This window comes from Lontra canadensis, unplaced genomic scaffold (genome assembly GCF_010015895.1).
Source record: "Lontra canadensis isolate GAN:19392208 unplaced genomic scaffold, GSC_riverotter_1.0 scaffold137, whole genome shotgun sequence".
NCBI lineage: Eukaryota > Metazoa > Chordata > Mammalia > Carnivora > Mustelidae > Lontra > Lontra canadensis.
In genome coordinates this window covers 251,747-271,555 of record NW_022631131.1, presented here as the reverse complement: position 1 = coordinate 271,555, position 19,809 = coordinate 251,747, and the positions used below count along the sequence as shown (strand labels likewise).

The 19,809-nt window shown below is 42.5% G+C and overlaps 1 protein-coding gene across 2 annotated transcripts in view; it reads left to right on the top strand.

Moving 5' to 3' along the window:
- Positions 1–19,809, top strand: part of MYO1D (myosin ID) — a 335,010-nt gene that overhangs the window by 193,601 nt on the left and 121,600 nt on the right. For both annotated transcript variants that reach the window (XM_032843261.1, XM_032843262.1), the window contains exons 18-20: positions 334–478; positions 1,010–1,114; positions 13,117–13,230. In XM_032843261.1, coding sequence (XP_032699152.1) covers positions 334–478; positions 1,010–1,114; positions 13,117–13,230 — 364 coding nt within the window. The remainder of the gene's footprint in view (positions 1–333; positions 479–1,009; positions 1,115–13,116; positions 13,231–19,809) is intronic.

The following is a 19,809-nucleotide window of genomic DNA, read 5'->3' as shown; positions in this document are numbered from 1 at the left end:
CAACCTGAGGGTTTTGAAGGGGCAGGGGGTGGGAGGTCGGGGGAGCCAGGTGGTGAGTATTAGGGAGGGCATGTATTGCATGGAGCACTGGGTGTGGTGCAAAAACAATGAATTCTGTTACGCTGAAAAGAAATTTAAAAAAAATAAAAAATAAAGAACTATGTGTATTTTAACAAGTTCTGTGTATATTTTGGAGACCTTTCTTTTCCTTGTTTTTAGGGTATCCTTGCAAGTACTCTGGTTTAAATTCTGCTTAATGGCAGCCCGGTTATTTGGGGGCACGAATGGGATTGGGTTTCTAAATCCTAAAACATTTCACTTATTCGCTTCCAGGTGGAGAGCATCCGAGCTCATCAAGAGCCTGCCTGCTTCAGACCTGCCCCAGGTCAGGGCCAAGGTTGCAGCCATGGAAATGCTGAAAGGTCAGAGGGCTGACCTTGGGCTCCAGAGAGCCTGGGAGGGCAACTATCTTGCTTCGGTACGTACGGGACAGCAAACCAGAATCTGATCCTCCCTTTACCGAGAAAGGGAAGAAATTTTCTCCAAAACTTCATGGGAAGAACAAGACCCCTACAGAAACTAAACTGCTATGGCGATACTGAACTGAAAGATTTTGTTGCTTCTAACTGTGTGGTGTTTGATGTTTCCCTTGCTTTAAAAAGGGCTGTCTACCGCTCCGCTCCATACGTACGTGGCACACTCCAAAATCACTTTTTGAGCATTTGAACCTTCCCTTGCATAATTCAGCAGCTGTTTTTAATTACCACCTTTATATTAATTATTCCCAGAGCTGCATTTCATCCTCCTTCCCATTCTGTATTTTAAAAGGTTTATAGGCCCTTCAGTGGCATTAACACCCCTGTGGCAGCTGGGCAGCTGGGATGGGAGATAAAAGTAAGCATGCTGAGAACGGTCTGAGCAGGGTGGGAAAGCCAGGCCACGGAGAGATTGCCTTTTCCTCCAAAATGCTAAGCAGATTCTTTTCATCACTTTCCCCCTTTTCTTTCAGAAGTCAGACACACCTCAGACCTCAGGCACTTTTGTCCCCGTCGCAAACGAGCTGAAACGGAAGGACAAATACATGAATATCCTCTTTTCCTGTCACGTCCGTAAGGTGAGGTGGGCTGGGGCAGCCCCCCTTCCAGGGGAGACGGGGTTGGGTTCAGAGGCCCTTACATCGCTGTGACGGCAGTAAAACTGGACCGCAGCTACAGCCCCAGCTCTGCTGACACTGAGTGCCACCCGCCCGTGCTGGGGCCAGGGTGCAGTGGCCAAGGTGACTGTGGCTGCAGGGGGTAGGAAGTGGACGTATTTGGTTTTGGGGGGCTCCCAAAACTTTATGGGAGCCCCCCCAAACTTTATGGCTCACCTGTCTTTTCCCAGCACGTACTGGTCTGCCTTGTAGCCCACGGTCATTCAGTACTTCTTGTACATGTTTGATCGCTATTTTAAAGGTGGGGAAGGAGGGAGGAAGAACAGAGTCTAGAAAAGGGAGGACAGAGAATTTGGGTGGGGGGGAGGGCGAGTTACACATGCTGTGAATCTAGTCGTTGTTTATCTGAGGCAAGACGTGTGTGTGGACTGTTACTTGCCTGCAGATGATGTCCATGGGGCTAGTGAAGTGTGGAAGTCGGAGAGGGGAAGGCGGGAGACTTGGTCGGTTTTTCAAAACTTCAAAATGCTTTTCACAAAATAGAGAGGAAGTTGCGATGATTAATTTTTTAAAAAGCATTTTGTGAAAATTAGGCAGATAAATTTCCAAATATTAATGAAACGGCTGAATTTCTGGGGTGCCCGAGTGGCTCAGTTGGTTAAGCATCCAACTCTTGATTTCAGCTCAGGTCATGATCTAAGGGTCCTGGGATCGAGCCCCGCATTGGGCTCCACACTCAGTGGGGAATCTGCTTGGCATTCTCTCTCCCCCTCCCTCTCCCCCTCCTGCTCTCTCTGTCTTTCTCTCACTCTAAGATAAATACATAAATCTTTTAAAAAATTTCCTAGATTGACCCCAGAAGAAATATTGACATAAATATGCCAGTATCCAAAGTAGGAATGAAGAAAATGATAAAAGATTTACCTCATAACAAAAGCCCAAGTGTGGGTAACTTGGGGTATTTTGTTTCAAATATTGAAAAAGTACACAATTGCTGTATTATTCAGATCAAAATAATGAAATATTTTTCCACTGTAATCGGCAAACTTTAACACATTGATAACCAGTGTTTGGACGAAATTTAGGGAAATGCTGTTGGTAAGATACACTCCTTTTGAGTGAACAGTTTGGCAAGAGCTACCAAAATTTTAAATGCCCAGACCACTTGATCTAGGAATTCCAGAACTCAGGATTTATCCTACGATATATTCACACATACATCCAAAGATGTAGTTTTGTACATTGTAATTGCCAAAAAACTGGGAAAAAAATACCACTAATATATGATGAGATTAGTAGATAATTGTGTTTGTGCCCAGTAAAATACAACATAGCTATACAATGAGCAAAAGGAGGAAATATGTTAAAAAAATAAAAACGAAAAGGACAGAATCTATGAAACAATGGTTCTTCGGTCACTGCACATCAAGATATGAGAAACAGACAAGTGAGCCCTACAGGCAGCTGATTGACTTCCTGGAGAAACATTCTAGTCTCTGGTGGGATTGGGGGAGCCCAGGTGGAGCTTAATGGACTCCCTGACAGAAACAAGAGGGCTGTGCCGGGAGACACTAGGGCAGCTAGAGTTTGCAGAAGAGAGTGCCAGAGAAGAGCAAGCAGCACAGAGAGTATGGAGAGACCTCTGGATAGCCTCAAGGGGTCCGCAACAGGTATTTGCCTGAGCTGAGCATGACTCAGCATGTGCGTGTGAGGAAACTGCCCAAGGCTAGCGCAAGAACCACCCCAGAGGGTAGGCGGCAACCAGAACCAAGTACTCACAGGTAGTACCTGCTCCCACCAGCCATGGGAAACACTCGTGATTCGTGGGATGCTTGGTAGATTATGGACAGTACAGGTCATGGGGAGGAATTAGCCCTTGACTAAACACTGCCCTAATCCCACCCAGCAAATCTTGACAACATGACTCGAAAGAATCAGACTCTTTCCAAGCAACCTAACCGTGTCCCAGAACAGTGTTCAAAGATACGCCCAAGAATATGAACTCACCAGCACCCAAAAGAGAAGATTCAGAATGCATGACATTGGATCCAAAATTACCAGGCCTACAAAAGCAGCAGGAGACTCTAACCTATAATGAGAAGAGAAGTCAGTCATTCAAAAGGATCCAGGACTGACGTAGATTATAGAATTGAAAGACAAGGTCACTAAAATAATTGTTATGTGTATGTTATGGATAGAGATGGAAAACACAGCGTCTCAGATTTTTTTAAATATACTTGATGAGATTAAAAGCAGTTTAGATGCTGCAGAAGAAAAATTAGTAAACTTGAAGAAAGAACAATAAAACTGCCTCGAATAAAACACACAGAGCAAGGAGGGGAAGATGCAACCACTCTAAAAAAAGAAGAGCAAAATATTGGGGCCCTGTGAGCCAATGTCCGGTAGCCTAATATATGGGCATGTGGAGGGAAGAGAAGGGGGTAATTCAAAATATTTGAAAAAATAATGGCTGAAATTTTTCCAAATTCAATGAAAACTGCAAACTCTTAGACCCAAGGAACTCAACAAACCTCAAACACGAGAGACAGGAAGAACACCATACGGAGGCACAACGTGATCAAATCCCTTAAATGCAGCAGTAAAGAAAAAAACACAGAGGAGAAAGGTGAGAATGCATCAGATTTCTTGTCAGAAACAGGGCAAGCAAGAAGACAGTGGGGGAACAGCTTTAAAACTTCTTTTACTGAAGGAAAAGAACAGCTGTCAACCTACAATTCTGCACCCAGCAAATATAGCTTTTAAAAACCAAAGCGAAATAAAGACGTCTTTGAGCATATCCAAAAATACGCACTACAGGAAATGCTAGAGAATGGCCTTCAGACGGAAGGAAAGTGGTTCCAGATGGTAATGTGGGCATAACCAAGGAATGAGGAGCAAGGAGAATGGTGGCCTCATGTATAAGTACATAATATTTTTCTTATTATTTAAATCTCTCAAAACGATAATTGAGTACGCCAACACTCATAGCAGCGTTCACGGTAGTTAAAGATGGAAACAACCCAAATGTCCATGGACAGATGAATAAAGAAGACATATATCTGGGGTACCTGGGTTGTTCACTCAGTTAAAGCATGTGACTCTTGATTTCAGCTCAGGTTGTGAGCTTAGGGTCATGAGGTGGAGCCCCCCGTCAGGCTCTGTGCTAGGTTTGGAGCCTGGTTGGGATTCTTGGAAGGAAGGGAGGGAGGGAGGAAGGAAAAGGAAGGGAGAAAGGAAGGAAAAAGAAAAAAAGAAAGAAAGAGGGAGGGAAGGAAGGAAGGAAGGAAGGAAGGAGAGAGGGAGGAAGGGAAAGAAGGAAGAAAGGAAGGGAGGGAGAGAGAGAAAGAAAGGAAGGGAAGGAAGGAAGGAAGGGAAGAAGAAAGGAAAGGAAGGAAGAACATGTGTATCCAGGCAATGGGATACTTATTAAGCATAAAGAGGAAGGAAGTACATGCCTACAGCATGGATGACCTTGAAGATATCGTCTAGGTGAATAAGACACAAAGACAAATACTGTGTGATTCCACTTACATGAAGATTCCACTACATTAGTCCATTAACGGAGAAAGAGCATAGAATGTTGGTGACCAGGGGCAGGGGTATTCAAACATTCTAAGGAAGAGGAGATCACCTCTATATAATGTAGACTAACTAAATAGAGAGTAGCTTTAAAAAAAAAAAAATCTGAAGTAGGAAAGCTTGCTGGCAGTTGGGTGGTTAACCAAGTGGAGTCTAATTCTGAACTCATAGATCCAGAAGCTCTTTTATAAGCAGACCTGGAGGTGATCAGATCATCAAGAGTGGCTCTTGTGGGCCAGAATCAGACATAAAACAGTGTATGAGCCGCAGTGTCAATGTGTGAATTCCACAAAGGAATATACCATGCTAGTGGACTCTCATATCTACTCTCTAGGGTACTTCCTTTCTAGTATCAAGCTATGTGAGAAGTCAGGTTAATAATCAGAACAATCGAAGAGTGTCGAGTGGTTTTGAGAATTATGTCATCTGCTTTGGAAAAGACTGGTGTCTCTGATTCTGTCTTTCCAGTGATGACAATGTGATGCCTGACCGCATGTCTCTCCCTGGGTCCTGCTGGATAAAGGCCGAAAATTCTTAGTCATGCTCCTATGCTTCCAAAGTCAATAAGAAATAATATTTCTTCACACTATAGCTTAGTTTTTTTTTAATTTGAGTATAGTTGACACATAATGTTACATTAAAATACAACGTAGTGATTCAGCAACTCTATACATTACACTGTGCTCACTGATGACAGCTACAACCTGTCACCGTACCACACTATTACAACATCGTTGACTCTATTTCCTATGTCGTCCCTTTTATTCCCACGACGACTTCTCTCCATAACTGGAAGCCTGTTTCTCCCACGCCCCTCCGTCCCTTCCCTCTGGCAACCATGAGTTTGGGTTTTTTTCTCTGCATTGACAGGTCCAATTCTGCTTTTTGTGTATTTATTTGCTGTTTTTTAAATCCCACATATGAGTGAGATCATCGGCAGTTGTCTTTCTCAGTCTGACTTATCTCACGTTGCGTAATACCCTCTGCGTTCATCTATGTTGTTGCAAATGGCAAGATCTCATTGTTTTTATGGCTGTGTGTTGTTCTGTGTGTGTGTGTGTGTGTGTGTATAACACATCTTCCTTATCTGTTTATTGATGGACACTTAAATTGCTTCCGTACTTTGATTGTTGTAAATAATACTACAATAAACATAAGGGTGCAAATATCTTTTTAAATTTCCTTTGCGTAAATACCCACCCAGTAGTAGAATTATTGGACCATATGGTATTTCTATTTTTAATTTTTTGAGGCACATACTGTTTTCCGCAGTGGCTGCACCAAATTACATTCCCTCCAACAGTGCGTGAGGGTTCCTTCTTCTCCACATCCTCACCAGTACTTGTTTTTTCTTGTCTTTGATTCTTTTTTTTTTTTTTTTAAGATTTTATTTATTCATTTGACAGAGATCACAAGTAGGCAGAGAGGCAGGCAGAGAAGGAGGGGTGGGGAGCAGGCTTTCCGCTGAGCAGAGAGCCCGATGTGGGGCTCGATCCCAGGACCCTGGGATCATGACCTGAGCCGAAGGTAGAGGCTTTAACCCACTGAGCCACCTAGGCGCCCCTCTTGTCTTTGATTCTAACCATTCTGACAGGTGTGAGGGGATAGCTCATTGTGGTTCTGATTTGCACATCCCTGATGATGAGTGATGTTGAGTGTCTTTTCACGCGCCTGCTGGCCATCAGCACATCTTTGGCAAAATGTCTGTACGGGTCTTCTGTCCATTTTCCAATCAGATTGTTTGGAGGTTTTGGTGTTGAGTTTAGATAATGTCTTTCCTAGAAATTATTTAATCCCAAGCATGTGCCAAGGTAAACTTGGCATGATTTCAGTAAGGCCTCTTTCTTTATGCTTTGGTTCTTTTGAGAACAACCACTTTCCATTAACTGCCTTTATAAAATGTCCTTTAAGGTTGGAGACTTCTGCAAGTAGCTGCACTTGCCCAGAATGTGTTTCCTGTTGGCCTGACTCTTCAGGGCACCTTTAGCTCTGACCCCTGCGGTGTGGACTAAGACTAGAAATAGATCGCCAGAAGGATCCGGGCAAGAGCCAGGTGATAGGGAGTTTCCTTTGGTTGAGGATTTTAACATGGATCACGGAAGAAATAAGATGAGATCTAACACTGAGTCTGTGATCCAGTTTTTTTATTACCTTATGAATTTATGAGAAAGAAAAGGTGTTTCTATGCCATCATTTTAATTAAATTTGAATTTACAAATTGATGTGTGTTCATTAAAATTTTCTCTTTGCCACTTCGATTCTGCTGTAACGCAGCTTAAAGCTCCTTCTTTGGGACAGGATGTCGTTCCCACTCAATCGGTTTTAAGGATGATTTGGGTTGCTAAGCACAAGCCAGGGGTGTATGACCTGTTCTCGTTAGAAATTATGTTTTTATATAAAAAGGAATGTAATATTTCTAAACAGCCCTTCAGTAAAATGGCTGCTTTGATGCTTTTGCCTTTGGTTTCCGAGCTAACTCATGGACAGATCACAAAAAGGAAAGTACTGTCCACTTCTATCATTGTGGCAGGCCTATTGTTTTTGACTCTTGTGCGACCTCGTGAAATTAGGCAACGCACTTTTCTTTTTTTGTACTCTCGGGCGACACACCTCTGTTTCTTAGGTGATTTGGCCAAAGATGAGGAACACTACTGTTGCTTATGACCCACGTTCCACTCTAGATGCCCTCTCGTCCCCCTGCTCTAACATGCATACAAATGATTAGTGTCCTCCCCCATGCGTTTCAGAAACCAGTGTGCTGTTGGATTTATTCATGTGTTTATAAAAAGGTTGCCTTGTATCTTCTGTGGGAAATGCTGGGTAAAGCAGTCCAGTATGTTATTTAAGTGCAGAATGCTCAGAGCCTCTAATACACTGATGGGTTACGAGTATCTTAGGGGAGGCTGTGGTCTGCAAGGTTCCTCCAACCAACCTGACTTGGAACCCTTTCTCTCACAAAGCATCTCATGAGGCTGGGGTTGTGCAGAACAGCTTAGAAAAATGCTAACGCAGGAGCTCTACAGTCACCTTGTTTCGAGCCCTCTGACAAGGGCCAAATCCCTCTTATGGCCAAAATCATTGCTATGTGATGTGGATAATCCCTGCCAAGAGCAGTCATTAGTTTCCCACATACACTCTACTTTACTCTTAATTACAGATACCATTTTTGTCGAGTTGAAGACTGAAAAATATGCTTTGGTTACAAAAGCAGTGTTTGCCAAATTGACGGATCTCTAAAACTATGAGGCAGAGGGGAGAAGACCGTTGCAAACCTACATTTTAGTTTGTGCTCCTACCTACAGCAGCATACCAAGCTGTGTCTTGTCTTACCTACCCTAATTTAGTTAGCTGTACAACCAGCAAAGGCAACAGTGCGTACCAGTTAGTCTCTAACTTCTTTGTTTGCATCTTGAAAATGTGATCTGGGGAGCGGGGGAGGGGGGATATTATCACAGGTTTGCCTTCTGTTTTGCTTAGGGGAGGGGTTTATAGTGTTCTTTGTTGTTTTGCTTTGCTTTTCCCTCTAATCACTGAGAGATATGACTTTATAGTTGTTCAGAAATGTTTTTGTGCTCAGTTCTTGGGGTTTTTTTTTAAGATTTTTATTTTTTATTTGACAGAGAGAGATCACAAGTAGGCAGAGAGGCAGGCAGGGGGCGGGAAGCAGGCTCCCCGCTGAGCAGAGAGCCGGATTCGGGGCTCCATCCCAGGACCCTGGTCAATCCCAGGACCCTGGGATCATGACCTGAACCAAAGGCAGAGACTTAACCCACTGAGCCACCCAGGCACCCCTGTGCTCAGTTTTGATTTAAGTATTACCCAAATCTAAGATTGAAACATCCCAGTCAGCATGTAATTAATTCCTTATTTATAAAATGGCCTGTGGTTAATTCTGCCTATCAGAGAAAGATTTACCTGTAAATTGGGCATTCTCTGACTCTCTCATAAAGTAGCACTCTACTGAATCACACGTGTATTTTCTCCCAATCCCATTATCTAGATTTATTTTCTTTATGTTTATCTTTATATGAAATTATTTTCACATGTTCGTTTCTTACCTAGCTCAACCCCATCTACTAATCTCAGATTCTTACTATAACCAAGGGCTTCATATCATTTCTTCAAATATTAGCAGTTTATACAGTGCTTAAAAGTGCACATTGCCATTTTGAGAAAAAAAATTATCAAATTATTTAATTTAAGGAAATGCTTACCAGTATAACTTTTTTTCTAATCAATTGTAGCAATGTGCTGGATTTAAAAAATATAGCAATACCATTTTGAGATGTGTGATTATAGAAAGACCCCTTTTCTCAATGGAAGTGTGAAACTAAGGATTTTATAAGGGTAATATGACCAATACAGCGTTGCAAGTACAGACACAAAGGTTTCTCCCAGATTCGCTCAGGACAGTTTCTCTGGCCTGTCCATACTCTGTATACAGAGTATTGTAGTGACAGCTGCTGGCAGTGTCTTGCCCTCCAGAAATACAGACTCTGAAGGAAAAAATAACTCATGGAAAAGACTCTTTATGGGATTAAAAAAAAGTACAAATAAATTTCAGCTAGTCCAACCAGAAGAATAAATAATTCCCAATGAGCAATCCATGCGCTTTTAATTTTTTTTAAGATTTTATTTATTTTAGAGAGAAAGCACAAGCAGGGGGAAGGGCAGAGTGAGAAGCAGGCTTCCCACTGAGCAGGGAGCCTGACACAGAGCTCAATCCCAGGACCCTGGGATCACAACCTGAGTTGAAGGCAGACGCTTAACCGACTGAACCACCCAGGCGCCCCGCAATACATGGGTTTTCATAGTGCCTGCTGTATTAGGGAGCTTTTTATTGAAGAGATCGCTTCCTGATAGTCTTCCAGCCTCAGAAAGAAGAAAGCAGAGTCCCCACTTCCTCTTTCTTCAGCAGAAATGGAGGTTTTCCAAGACCATACCAGGCAATGAGGACTTAAGCTATTGAACAAAAGTGCTATCATTTGCCACTTGGGACATTTTTTTTCCACACATTATGCAGCCTCCCCAGTGTGCTGCTGTTTTTTCCAGTCATCAACACTGATTGGCTCATGTGGGGAGAAGCTCCTCTTGAAATTATCCTGTCGGATTAGAATTGCTTTCAAAACCAACCGATCCGCAAGGGTAGAGTAAACGCTACGGGCTGCCCACTTCTGTACTGGAGGCTGTGAGGTATAAGGAAAAAGCCATCAGATGATAACGACCCTCAGGGAACTTCCAACCTGGCTAGAAGACAGGATTCCTGTCTGTGAAATAAGAAGGCAGTAAATATGGCTCTGTCCTGGATATTTGAGATGTTATGGTGTTTTGTTCATGTACTTGTATTGAGGTATAATTTATATACAAGTAGATGCCCAGATCTGAAGTATAGAGTTCACTGATTTTGATGAGTGTGTACACCCATGTAAATCACAACCCTGGCCAGATAGAGAACATTTCCATTACCCTGAAAAGCTCCCTCATGCCCCTTCCCATCCAAGCCCTCCCAGTACCAAGGACAACCACTCTTCTGACTGCCTTTACCATAAAGTAGTTTTGTTTTTTGATCTTCATTTAAAAAAAAAAAAATCATACGGCTGAATATGAGATTTTTCTTTGTTTTCAAGTAAATTCCTAAGTTTTATTTGTCACTATTTTGGTAACCTATTTGTAGCTATTTTACAAGGGAAGCAGCTTTTTCATATACTGCCAATCTTCAGGTAACCTGTATAATCTTTTATAGTGGCTGAGTTACTTAGATATACGTTCATGAGGTTATAGTAGCTTATCACAAAATTCGTAAGTAGAATCAGCATCCTGTGCCAAACAGAGCTTCAACAAAGTTTAAAAACACAGTGTTCTACACAACTGTTTTATCAAATGTATTCCTAACACGCATCCACGGCCCCAAAATTACAAGTGTCCTTGTAAAACTTTACAGTTATTAAATGAAAACTTTTGCCCTTTTAGTAAAGAAGTGTAGATACTAACTAAACTTCACAGTGAGAAGGTAGAGACTAAGGATAGATTTAACTGTATTGTCTTGGAATTTATAAACATCAGCAAACCTGCCCTGTCTTTCTTTCAAAAAAAAAAAAAAAAGGCATTTGGGAGAGGATCGAGCATTTCATATTAGCAAAAGTGCTTAGACAATAGCTCGTCATGCTTGAGTATCCTGCTTTAAAAGAAAAACCCTGTGCCCTTTGGTTACGATGTTAATTTTCTTGTTTTAGTCTTAACTCCGTATGTATCCAAACTATGTAATAAAAGGTGAGAGGGAAGGGCAATCGTTTTTTTACTTTAGAAATTTTAGCAGTTTTATAATGAAATGAGAATTTGAGCATTATCTTAAAATACAGAGAGCTAAAAAGGAGAGTGGAAAATCATAAACATTTAAGAGAGAGCATAACATGAGGAAAACTGTTAGATCGGAGCAGAGCCCGTAAAGAAATAAAGTTTAAAAAGGAGACTAGTGGGGTGCTTGGCTGGCTTAGTAGAGCATGGGACTTTTAATCTCGGGGTTATAAATTCAAGCCCCATGTTGGGTGTAGAGATTATTTAAAAAGAAAAAAAAATTTTAAATAAAAAAATAAATGAAAAGGAGAATAGTGACAAATAGAAAAACTCTTGAAAGTCAGATAAAGGAATCCTAGGATCTGAGCGGGAGGGGTCCTTAGAAAGCTTGAGTCTTCGTATTCAAAGCAGGAACCCCCTCTACCACACCCACATCAGGGGTCCACCTTGCATCTGATCCTGTCCTGTCTGCAGGGGGAGCATGTACTGCTTTTCCATGTGGCCCTTTCTTGTTTTGGACAGTGGTAATTATGAGGCATTCGTGCCATAATTCATGCCATAGGCACTAGGAAGGCACTGTCCCACTTTTGAACAAGTGGATTTTTAAAGATTTTATTTTAAAGATTTTATTTATTTATTTTTGCCAGAGAGAGAAAGAGAGTGAGCATGACCTGGGAGGGGTGGGGCAGAGGGAGAAGCAGCTCCCTGTTGAGCAGGAAGCCTGACAGCAGGCTTAGTCCCAGGAACCTGGGATCATGACCTGAGCTGAAGGCAGACACTTAACAACTGAGCCACCCAGGCACCCCCAAACATGTAGATTTAATGACATACTCATTATACTTTTAGGGAATTAGAAAAGGGGCAGAATGAGTCATTTCTGATAGGGCTTACATTTTTTACAGCTTTATTGTGATCTAATTGCGTGCCATATCACTCACCATTTTCAAGTATACAATCCATTGGCTTTCAGTGTGTTCACAGAGCTGTAGAACCATCACCACCATCAGTTTTCAAAAAGAAACCCCCAACCCTTAGCTGTCATCCTTCCGAACCTTCCATTTCCTCCAGCCCTAGGCAATCAATAACCTACTTTCTGTTTCTACAGATTTGCTTATTCTGGATATTACATGTGAATGAGGTCTTGCAGCGTGGTCCTCTGGGCCTGACTTCTTTGACTCAGCATCATGTTTTTACACTTATTTCTTCTTGTTGACCAGTTGTATTCCGTGGTGTGGATATATCCTATTTTATTTATCGGTTCATCAGTTGATGGACATTTACGTTGTCCCTGTCATGATTAAGGCTGCTGTGCACATTCATGCCCAAGTTTTCCTGTGGATATGTCTTCAGTTCCCTTATACACCTGTGAGTGGAATTTCTGTGTCGGATGGTAATTCTAGATTTAACCACTCGAGGCCCTGCCAGACTCTTCCAAAGTGATTGCATCATTTCACATTCCAATCAGTTTCTCCACATCCTGGCCAGCATTTGTTATTATCTGTCTTTGTTATTATTGTCATTCTGGTGAGTGCGAAGTGGTATCTCCCCGGGGTTCTGACTTACGTTTCCCTGGTGACTACTAATGTCAAGCATCTTTTCATGTGCTTATTGGCTATTTGTGTATCTTCTCTGGAGAAATGTCTGTTCGAATCCTTTACTCTTTTTTTTTTGTCTTTTTATTATGGAGATATATATTCTAGGTACAATGTATGTTCTATTCTCTTAGACATACAATTGTGTCCCTTAACAGAAATGTGATATGCAAGACATTTGCTCCTTAGTTTCTGGGTTCTCTTTTCATTTTCTTTACAGTGTCTGGGTCACATGTTTTTAGTCCTTTAATTCTTATGTGTTTTTGTTGTTTTTCCTGTTGAATTATAAAATGGTGAAACTTAAACTGTAAAATCCTGTAAATCTGGAAACTGCAAGTCCTTGTAGATCTCTGTTCATCCTGGAGAATGGTACATTATCTGTTAAAGAATGTGTCTCCCCAGCCAGCCGCCTCTGCCCCTAGATAGATAATTTCCTGGTGGCTCATTTGATTTCATTCTTGATGAGCTATGATGGCTTATTGGTTTGTTTTCTTATAGGTGAATCGATTTAGTAAGGTGGAGGACCGAGCGATTTTTGTCACCGATCGTCACCTCTATAAGATGGATCCCACTAAACAGTACAAGGTGATGAAGACCATCCCTCTGTACAACGTAAGTGTTCTCTGCTTCCTGAAGGACAGAGTCTTAACCTGGGGTTCTCGGACCACTAGTGGGTCAATAGACGGATCACTACAACCTTTGGAGCTCTAGGGAGCCCATGAATTCCTGAAATTCTATGCTCATCTTATGTCTTGTACAAATGTACAATTTTCTGTAAGAAGGATCCAGGCACGCCTGGCTGGCTTGGTTGGTAGAGCGTGCGACTCTTCATCTTGGGGTCATGAGTTCAGGCTGCCTGTTGGGTATGGAGAGTACTTTAACAAAAAGCGGGGAGGGGGGGCGCCTGGGTGGCTCACTGGGTTAAATCCTCTGCCTTCAGCTCAGGTCATGACCCCAGGGTCCTGGGATCAAGCCCCGCATTGGGCTCTCTGCTCAGCAGGGAGTCTACTTCCCCCTCTGTCTCTCTCTGCCTGCCTCTCTGCCTACTTGTGACCTCTGTCAAATAAATAAATAAAATCTTTAAAAAAAAAAAAAAGAGGAGAAATGATCCAAAGTTTCCAATAGATTAATGAAGGCATTTTTAAAAAACAAACATTAAGGACTCCCTATTCTACGTAACCTTTCTCTATTCCTAATCCTACCTACTGCTTAAATGTGGCATATAATATATTTTCTTACTTGTTTTCAAGAGGTTTGTTTTTATAGAGAAATGGAATTAGGAGAAAAACAGTGGAGAATTACTTCATGAAAACATTATCTCTCTTTCACATGTAAAATTTATGCTGTTTCCAGAAGTTCTTTTCACCAGTATATTTTGCCTCTGATCTAAACCCACTCAGTTGTCCTCCATGGGGTTTTCAAGTTCTGTAATCATTTCTCATTTGAAATACGAAATTTGGTGGATATCTCCTTGAATCTCAATATAAGTTTTGTTTTGTTTTTTTTTAATTTTCCTCCTGCTGTATGTGGTCTGCTTTACAAGTGATTCTTCAGAAACATCCTGCTGACTACAAGATCTTTTCGAGTGTCAGGTGATTTTTCTGTCTGCTAGTTCCTAAGGAAGGAGGTCTGTCTGTCCAATAATAGAATCTATGAGGAATATCATTTCAAGATTATTTTAAATCCTTCTGGTCTCTACAAAAGGGAACAGGAAACATACTGCTTTGTAGTTCTGTGTTGTTAAATCAGGAGTCCTGTTGATTGTGAGGTACAGAGAAGGCAAACTATTCCTGGCTTTGCTACATGATTTAGAATATCACTGCAGGGCTGATTATGGGGTTGAACTTTGTCTCCATTACACGCCCCCCCACTGCCACCCTGTACACTCACATGCATCTCTTTCTCCCTTTCAATAGAAAGGCTAATAGATTGCAGCTAAGAAGAAAATGATATTCTAAGACATTCTTGGTTGTATATAGTCTTCTTAGCAAACGCTTGTAATCTCACATATCAATCATCATTTAAGCCTAATCACTGCAATCTTAAAGTAGGAGATGAAGGAAGGTACAGGAGAAAATCAGATTTTGTCAAAGTCAAATGAAGTGTGGAACCAAACAAAACATGAATTGTGACTGGCGTTTTATTTCTTTACCTTCTATTGAAAGGGAGATCTATCAAAGCACTTGATACAAATTCAATAAATAGCTAAACAACTCTTTGAACTGAAGTTATTTTCCCAAACTACCATCCTTTTTCATGTTGACTGGTGTGTATTTATAGTCACTGTTCCCCTTCATCAGTATCATTGTTGTTAGTGTTATGAATAATATCATCTAATATAAAAATTAATGATGTTTAACAGTTGCATTAAAAGTAAGCAATGTCAATAGAATGGGCACACACGGGGTGCCTGGGTGGCTCAGTGGGTTAAGCTTCTGCCTTCTACTCAGGTTATGGTCTCAGGGTCCTGGAATTGAGCCCTCCATCGGGCTCTCTGCTTGGCAGGGAGCCTTTTTCCTCCTCTCTCTCTGCCTGCCTCTCTGCCTACTTGTGATCTCTGTCAAATAAATAAATAAAATCTTAGGAGGCCAATGCCTTATCCGTTAGGCCACTGGGGCTTCTTAAATAAATAAAATCTTTAAAAAAAAAAAAAAAAAGAATGGGCACACACTATCACAGATGTTGTCAGTACTCTGCCCATGTCCCCCTGCATTCCCTTATTATTTCTGGGCACCCCAGCCTAACTTTCATCAGTCAACATTCTTGTCAAAAGGCTGCCCTTAGGCTGCCAGAACTCACTTTGCCTTCAGCTTACCCACAGTGGTAGCTCATTTAACACTGGGCCCCACTGGCTGTCTTCCCACACTCAAACCACCTCCCCACACCCTTGCCAGTGCCCCTGCACCTTCCAAATCAGTCCTCTGGGTTTATCAGCCTTTCTCTTGGGATCTGCTTTTGGCAGGAACCAACCTTGGAAGAGTGGCTGCCTCTTAAGGAAGGGGCCAGGTTGAATGGGATAGGGGACTTCCAACCATACCTATAAAAATGTTTTTGAGTCTGAAACAAATATGGCAAAATAGTTAAGTGTTGAAATTGAAAACAGGAGTCTTTGTTATTTTATTCTTTATACTGTTTGCATGATCAGAATATTTTGAAATTAAAAAACAGCTTAAGACAGAAACTTTTAAAAATGGATAATGCTAATAAGAGTAATGCAGAAAGTGGGAAGGGAGAAAGGAGATAATGTCAGTTTTAACCATGTTGAGTTTCAGGCGCTGGTGAAACTTGGAAGTATACATTCCACAGATAAATTGGAAGTCTAATATTATTGGGGGGGAGAAAAATTCAGCACTTAAAATAAAAACTTAAGAGTAGATCCATGTATAATTGGAGGCTGAAATCATGAGTCTAGAGAGAGAAAGGGGCAGATGATTCGAAAACATTCCCTGTTAAACGGTGGGGAAAGAATCGCTGAAGGAAATGGAGTAAGAAGGAAATCTCTCAATGGGCCTCCATGTGCTTCTCTCTTTCCTGTGCTGAATGAGCTGTATCTTCCCTTCGGTTCCATAGGTTATGAATTATTCTAGGAAAGAAGAGAACTATAGGAACGCCGTGTTGTAGAATCGAGTTGGAAAGTTTTCAGAAGTAAGAGTAGTCGGTAAGAACAGACAGCTGAGGGTCCCACACTCCTCCTTCTGCACAGGCTCCTTTCCTGTCTCACTTAAGCTTTTCTGGCTCCAAGGAACAGATTGTGACCATACACTCTCTTGAGTAATGTTTTGTTTTTAATGAGATTACACATGGTAGTAAGGGAGAAGAATCTTGCAAAGACCCAAGAAATGCTACCATTCAGCGTTTAAGGCAGCCCTCAGGGCCTGTGTTATCCCGGAGCCCCCAGAGCCCCCTGAGCCGCACGAGTGCGTGGAGAGTCGAGTGCCTGCCGCTTTCTGGGGCTCTGCTGCTCTCTGAGCGTCTTCTTCCTGACAGTCACCATCCTTGCCAGACAGCACAGGCTAGTGCAAGGCTAGGGTCTACGTCAGCCAGCCCAGTAAACCACTGGGGTGTCCTCCTGCAGGAACATATGGAACACAGTCTCCAGAGGAGTTCTCACCATGGCAACCGGTTCCGCTTGACCCACATCGGTACTGCAGTTCCTTCCCAAACACTTGTTAGTCTGCACGTATCCTCTTCCCTGACTTTTCCTAGTGTAGCATGGGTAATTACTACAGCTCATTTAGGACATGATTGATCTCTTCCCTCTACAGTCTTTGGCCACTGTCCTTAGGCCCACGTCATTTTTGACCTTGGTCACAGAGCATGCTGGGGGTGGGTCATCAGGAGAGAAGTGCTTCAAATAGGCCAGCTTCATCAGGCATCCGTGGGGCCTTGGACCCTTCCCACCTCCTGTTCTGGTCTCCAGGATTCCAGTCCTTGTCAAGCAGGACCTGGATCGCGCTCATAGATGCCCGTCACTGGTGAGAGTTTCAGCAAGGCTCTCGTTTGGCTCTGTGTCTGATCAGCTTCTAAACCTGGTCTTCACCAGGGCTTTTAACTGCTTCCAGCCGGCAACATGGGGTGAATATTTGTTGTTTTCCTAATGCACCGTAAAAAGTACTCAACTGGTTTACCGTCTTTACACCTCCCAACCCATTGAACTTGTGTAAAGCAGTAGTAGCACCTAAGTGACCCAGGCCTTAACTCTAATGGGCATATCAGCCAGCGTCCAGGGGCTCGGCTGTGACAGGGTAAGTGACTGCTTCTTCCCTACAGACCCCTCTGGCTCTGTGTGCTGGGGAGAGAGCGCCTCTTCCTCGATGACAGGCTGCAAGCAGGGCCACGTCCCCTCTGAGACTGGTTTCCGGCAGCATCCTCGTGTTCATTTCTTCCTGCTAGATCTTGAGGTGCGATGAACAGAGACTTAAGGAGACTCGCTTAATGGGCAGTTATGTGGGAATTGCCTTCACTGGGGGGTTTCAGACCGCTGCGACTGGATTGTCTCATTACAGCGTTTACAATCTCAGTGACTCAAGTCTTCCTTCAATGAGTGATCACTGAGGACTCGTTATGTGCCAGACCTATGGGTATTGTGGCATGGAAGGGTCAAAATGGTCCGTTTCTGTCCTGATGGAACTTTGGTGATGAGTAGTGGACTTCAGGCTTATGTGTAAATGTGCATGTACATGTGCATGTATATATGCACACACGTCATATAATCCATCAGCAGGGGATAAGGGAAGACACAGACTAGGGAGGGAAAATAGAGGCTGTGAGAGGTGTTGTAATTACAAATAGGGTGATTGGGCCTCACTCCAAAGCTGACATTCAAGCAGAGACATGAAAGAGCTAAGGAATGAGCCAGATGTTTACTTGGAGGGAAAGTATTGGGGGCATAAGGAAGAGCAGAGACACAGAGACATGAGCATGAAGGAAAGAGCCTTCTGGAGGCTGGAAATGACCAGCTCCCTAGCTTGAGCTGGTGGTAGTCGCACTTGGGTATGCATGTATTCAAATTCATCAGGTGGTTTCCTTGAGATATGTGTGCCCTGCTGAATGCACGTTATATATACCTCAGTGAAGGGGGAGGAGAGGGGCGCCTGGGTGGCCAGTTAGTTGAGCGTCTGCCCTCAGCTGGGGTCATGATCCGGGATCGAGTCCCGTGTCCGGCTCCCTGCTCAGCAGGGAGTCTGCTTCCCCCTATGCCTCTGCCCCTTCCCACCGCACTCGTTCCCTCTCGCTCTGCACTCTCTCCTCAAATAAATACATAAAATCCTTTTAAAAATAGAATCTAAAAAAAGGTGGTGGGGAAGAAAGCTATCTGTGAAGGAAGATAGAGGAGGAAGGGTAAGCCAAAGAGAAAGGTGAAGTAAAGGAGACAGGTGATCATTGAAGCCCAGGGAAGATCTGGACACCTGATGATACACGGACCATTACTGTCCGGTATGTGAAACACCTGCAGTCACGTTTGTTTTCTCCTCCTTCTGAAGAAGAGTACGCCCCATTCCCTTGAGCTCGGAGAGGCAACCCTCCGCTGTTCCTCGGGGGAGAAGAAGCTGCTAACTAAACCAGAGTGGCCACTTGATTTCAGGGAAGCCAGTGATCTCGGGGACGGCCCCGGGTGGAGATCTTTGCACTATACCTCTGTTATATTCCCTCTGTGTCCTCCATATTGATCAGATGTGCTTTTTCTCATTTTTTTCCAAGGTCAGTTTTGCTGGAGACCTATTTTGTTGATTTCATTACCTTTTCATTGACCTCTGCTCTTTTTTTTCTTCTCCAGTCTCTAGATTTATTCTGTTGGTTCTTTTTTCTAGCTTTTTGAGTTGAGAGATTAGCTGCTTTTGTTTCTAAATTTTAGTTTTTATAAAATTGCATCAAAGATGATACATTTGTGTTTAGGAATGGCTTGAGCTGAATGTCACGTGTTATATATTTATTGTCCTTGTTCAATTCTAATTATTTTGTCATCTCCATTGTGAGTTCCTTAAGCATGGGTGATTTAGTGGTATGTTTTCAAATTATCATGTATATGTTAATGTCTGGTACGTGCATATGTTTTTTCTAGAGGAGGGAGGGAAGTCCACAGACTTTAAGTTCATTGATTGCTTGTGAGAAAATCTGTTTCATGTATATTTTAACATCAACAACACCTCAGGAGGCTGTTACCCTGCAGTCAACATTCTGCACTGGCCGTATCCATTATTGGATGCATTGGATACAATGCATTATTTTTTGAAGATAAGAATTCATCAGATCATCATCTGTTGTATTGTTCTAGTGAGTTTCTGTTAAATTAAAAGCAAAACATGTTGCAGAATTAAAAACAGCCTTTCAGGGCACTGAGGTGGCTCAGTCAGTTGAGCATCTGACTTTTGATTTGGTGCAAGTCATGCCCTCAGGGTCATGAGTTCAAGCCCCCACTCAGGGCCCCACACTCAGTGTGGGGTCTGCTTGTCCCTCGCCCTCCCTCCTCCTTCTCCCCCCACATGATCTCTCGTGTTTCTGCACATACTCTCTCTCTCTTTAAAATAAAATCTTTTTGAAAAAAAGGACTTAAAAACACTTAAAGAGAACTAAAATTAAAATCAAAAAGACAGAAAACAACAAACTCAAGGTAACCATTTTTCACTTTATGGCTTGGAAATCTTCTCTCTGCCATTGCCCCATTATGTACTCCTAAACCATCTTTCTAAC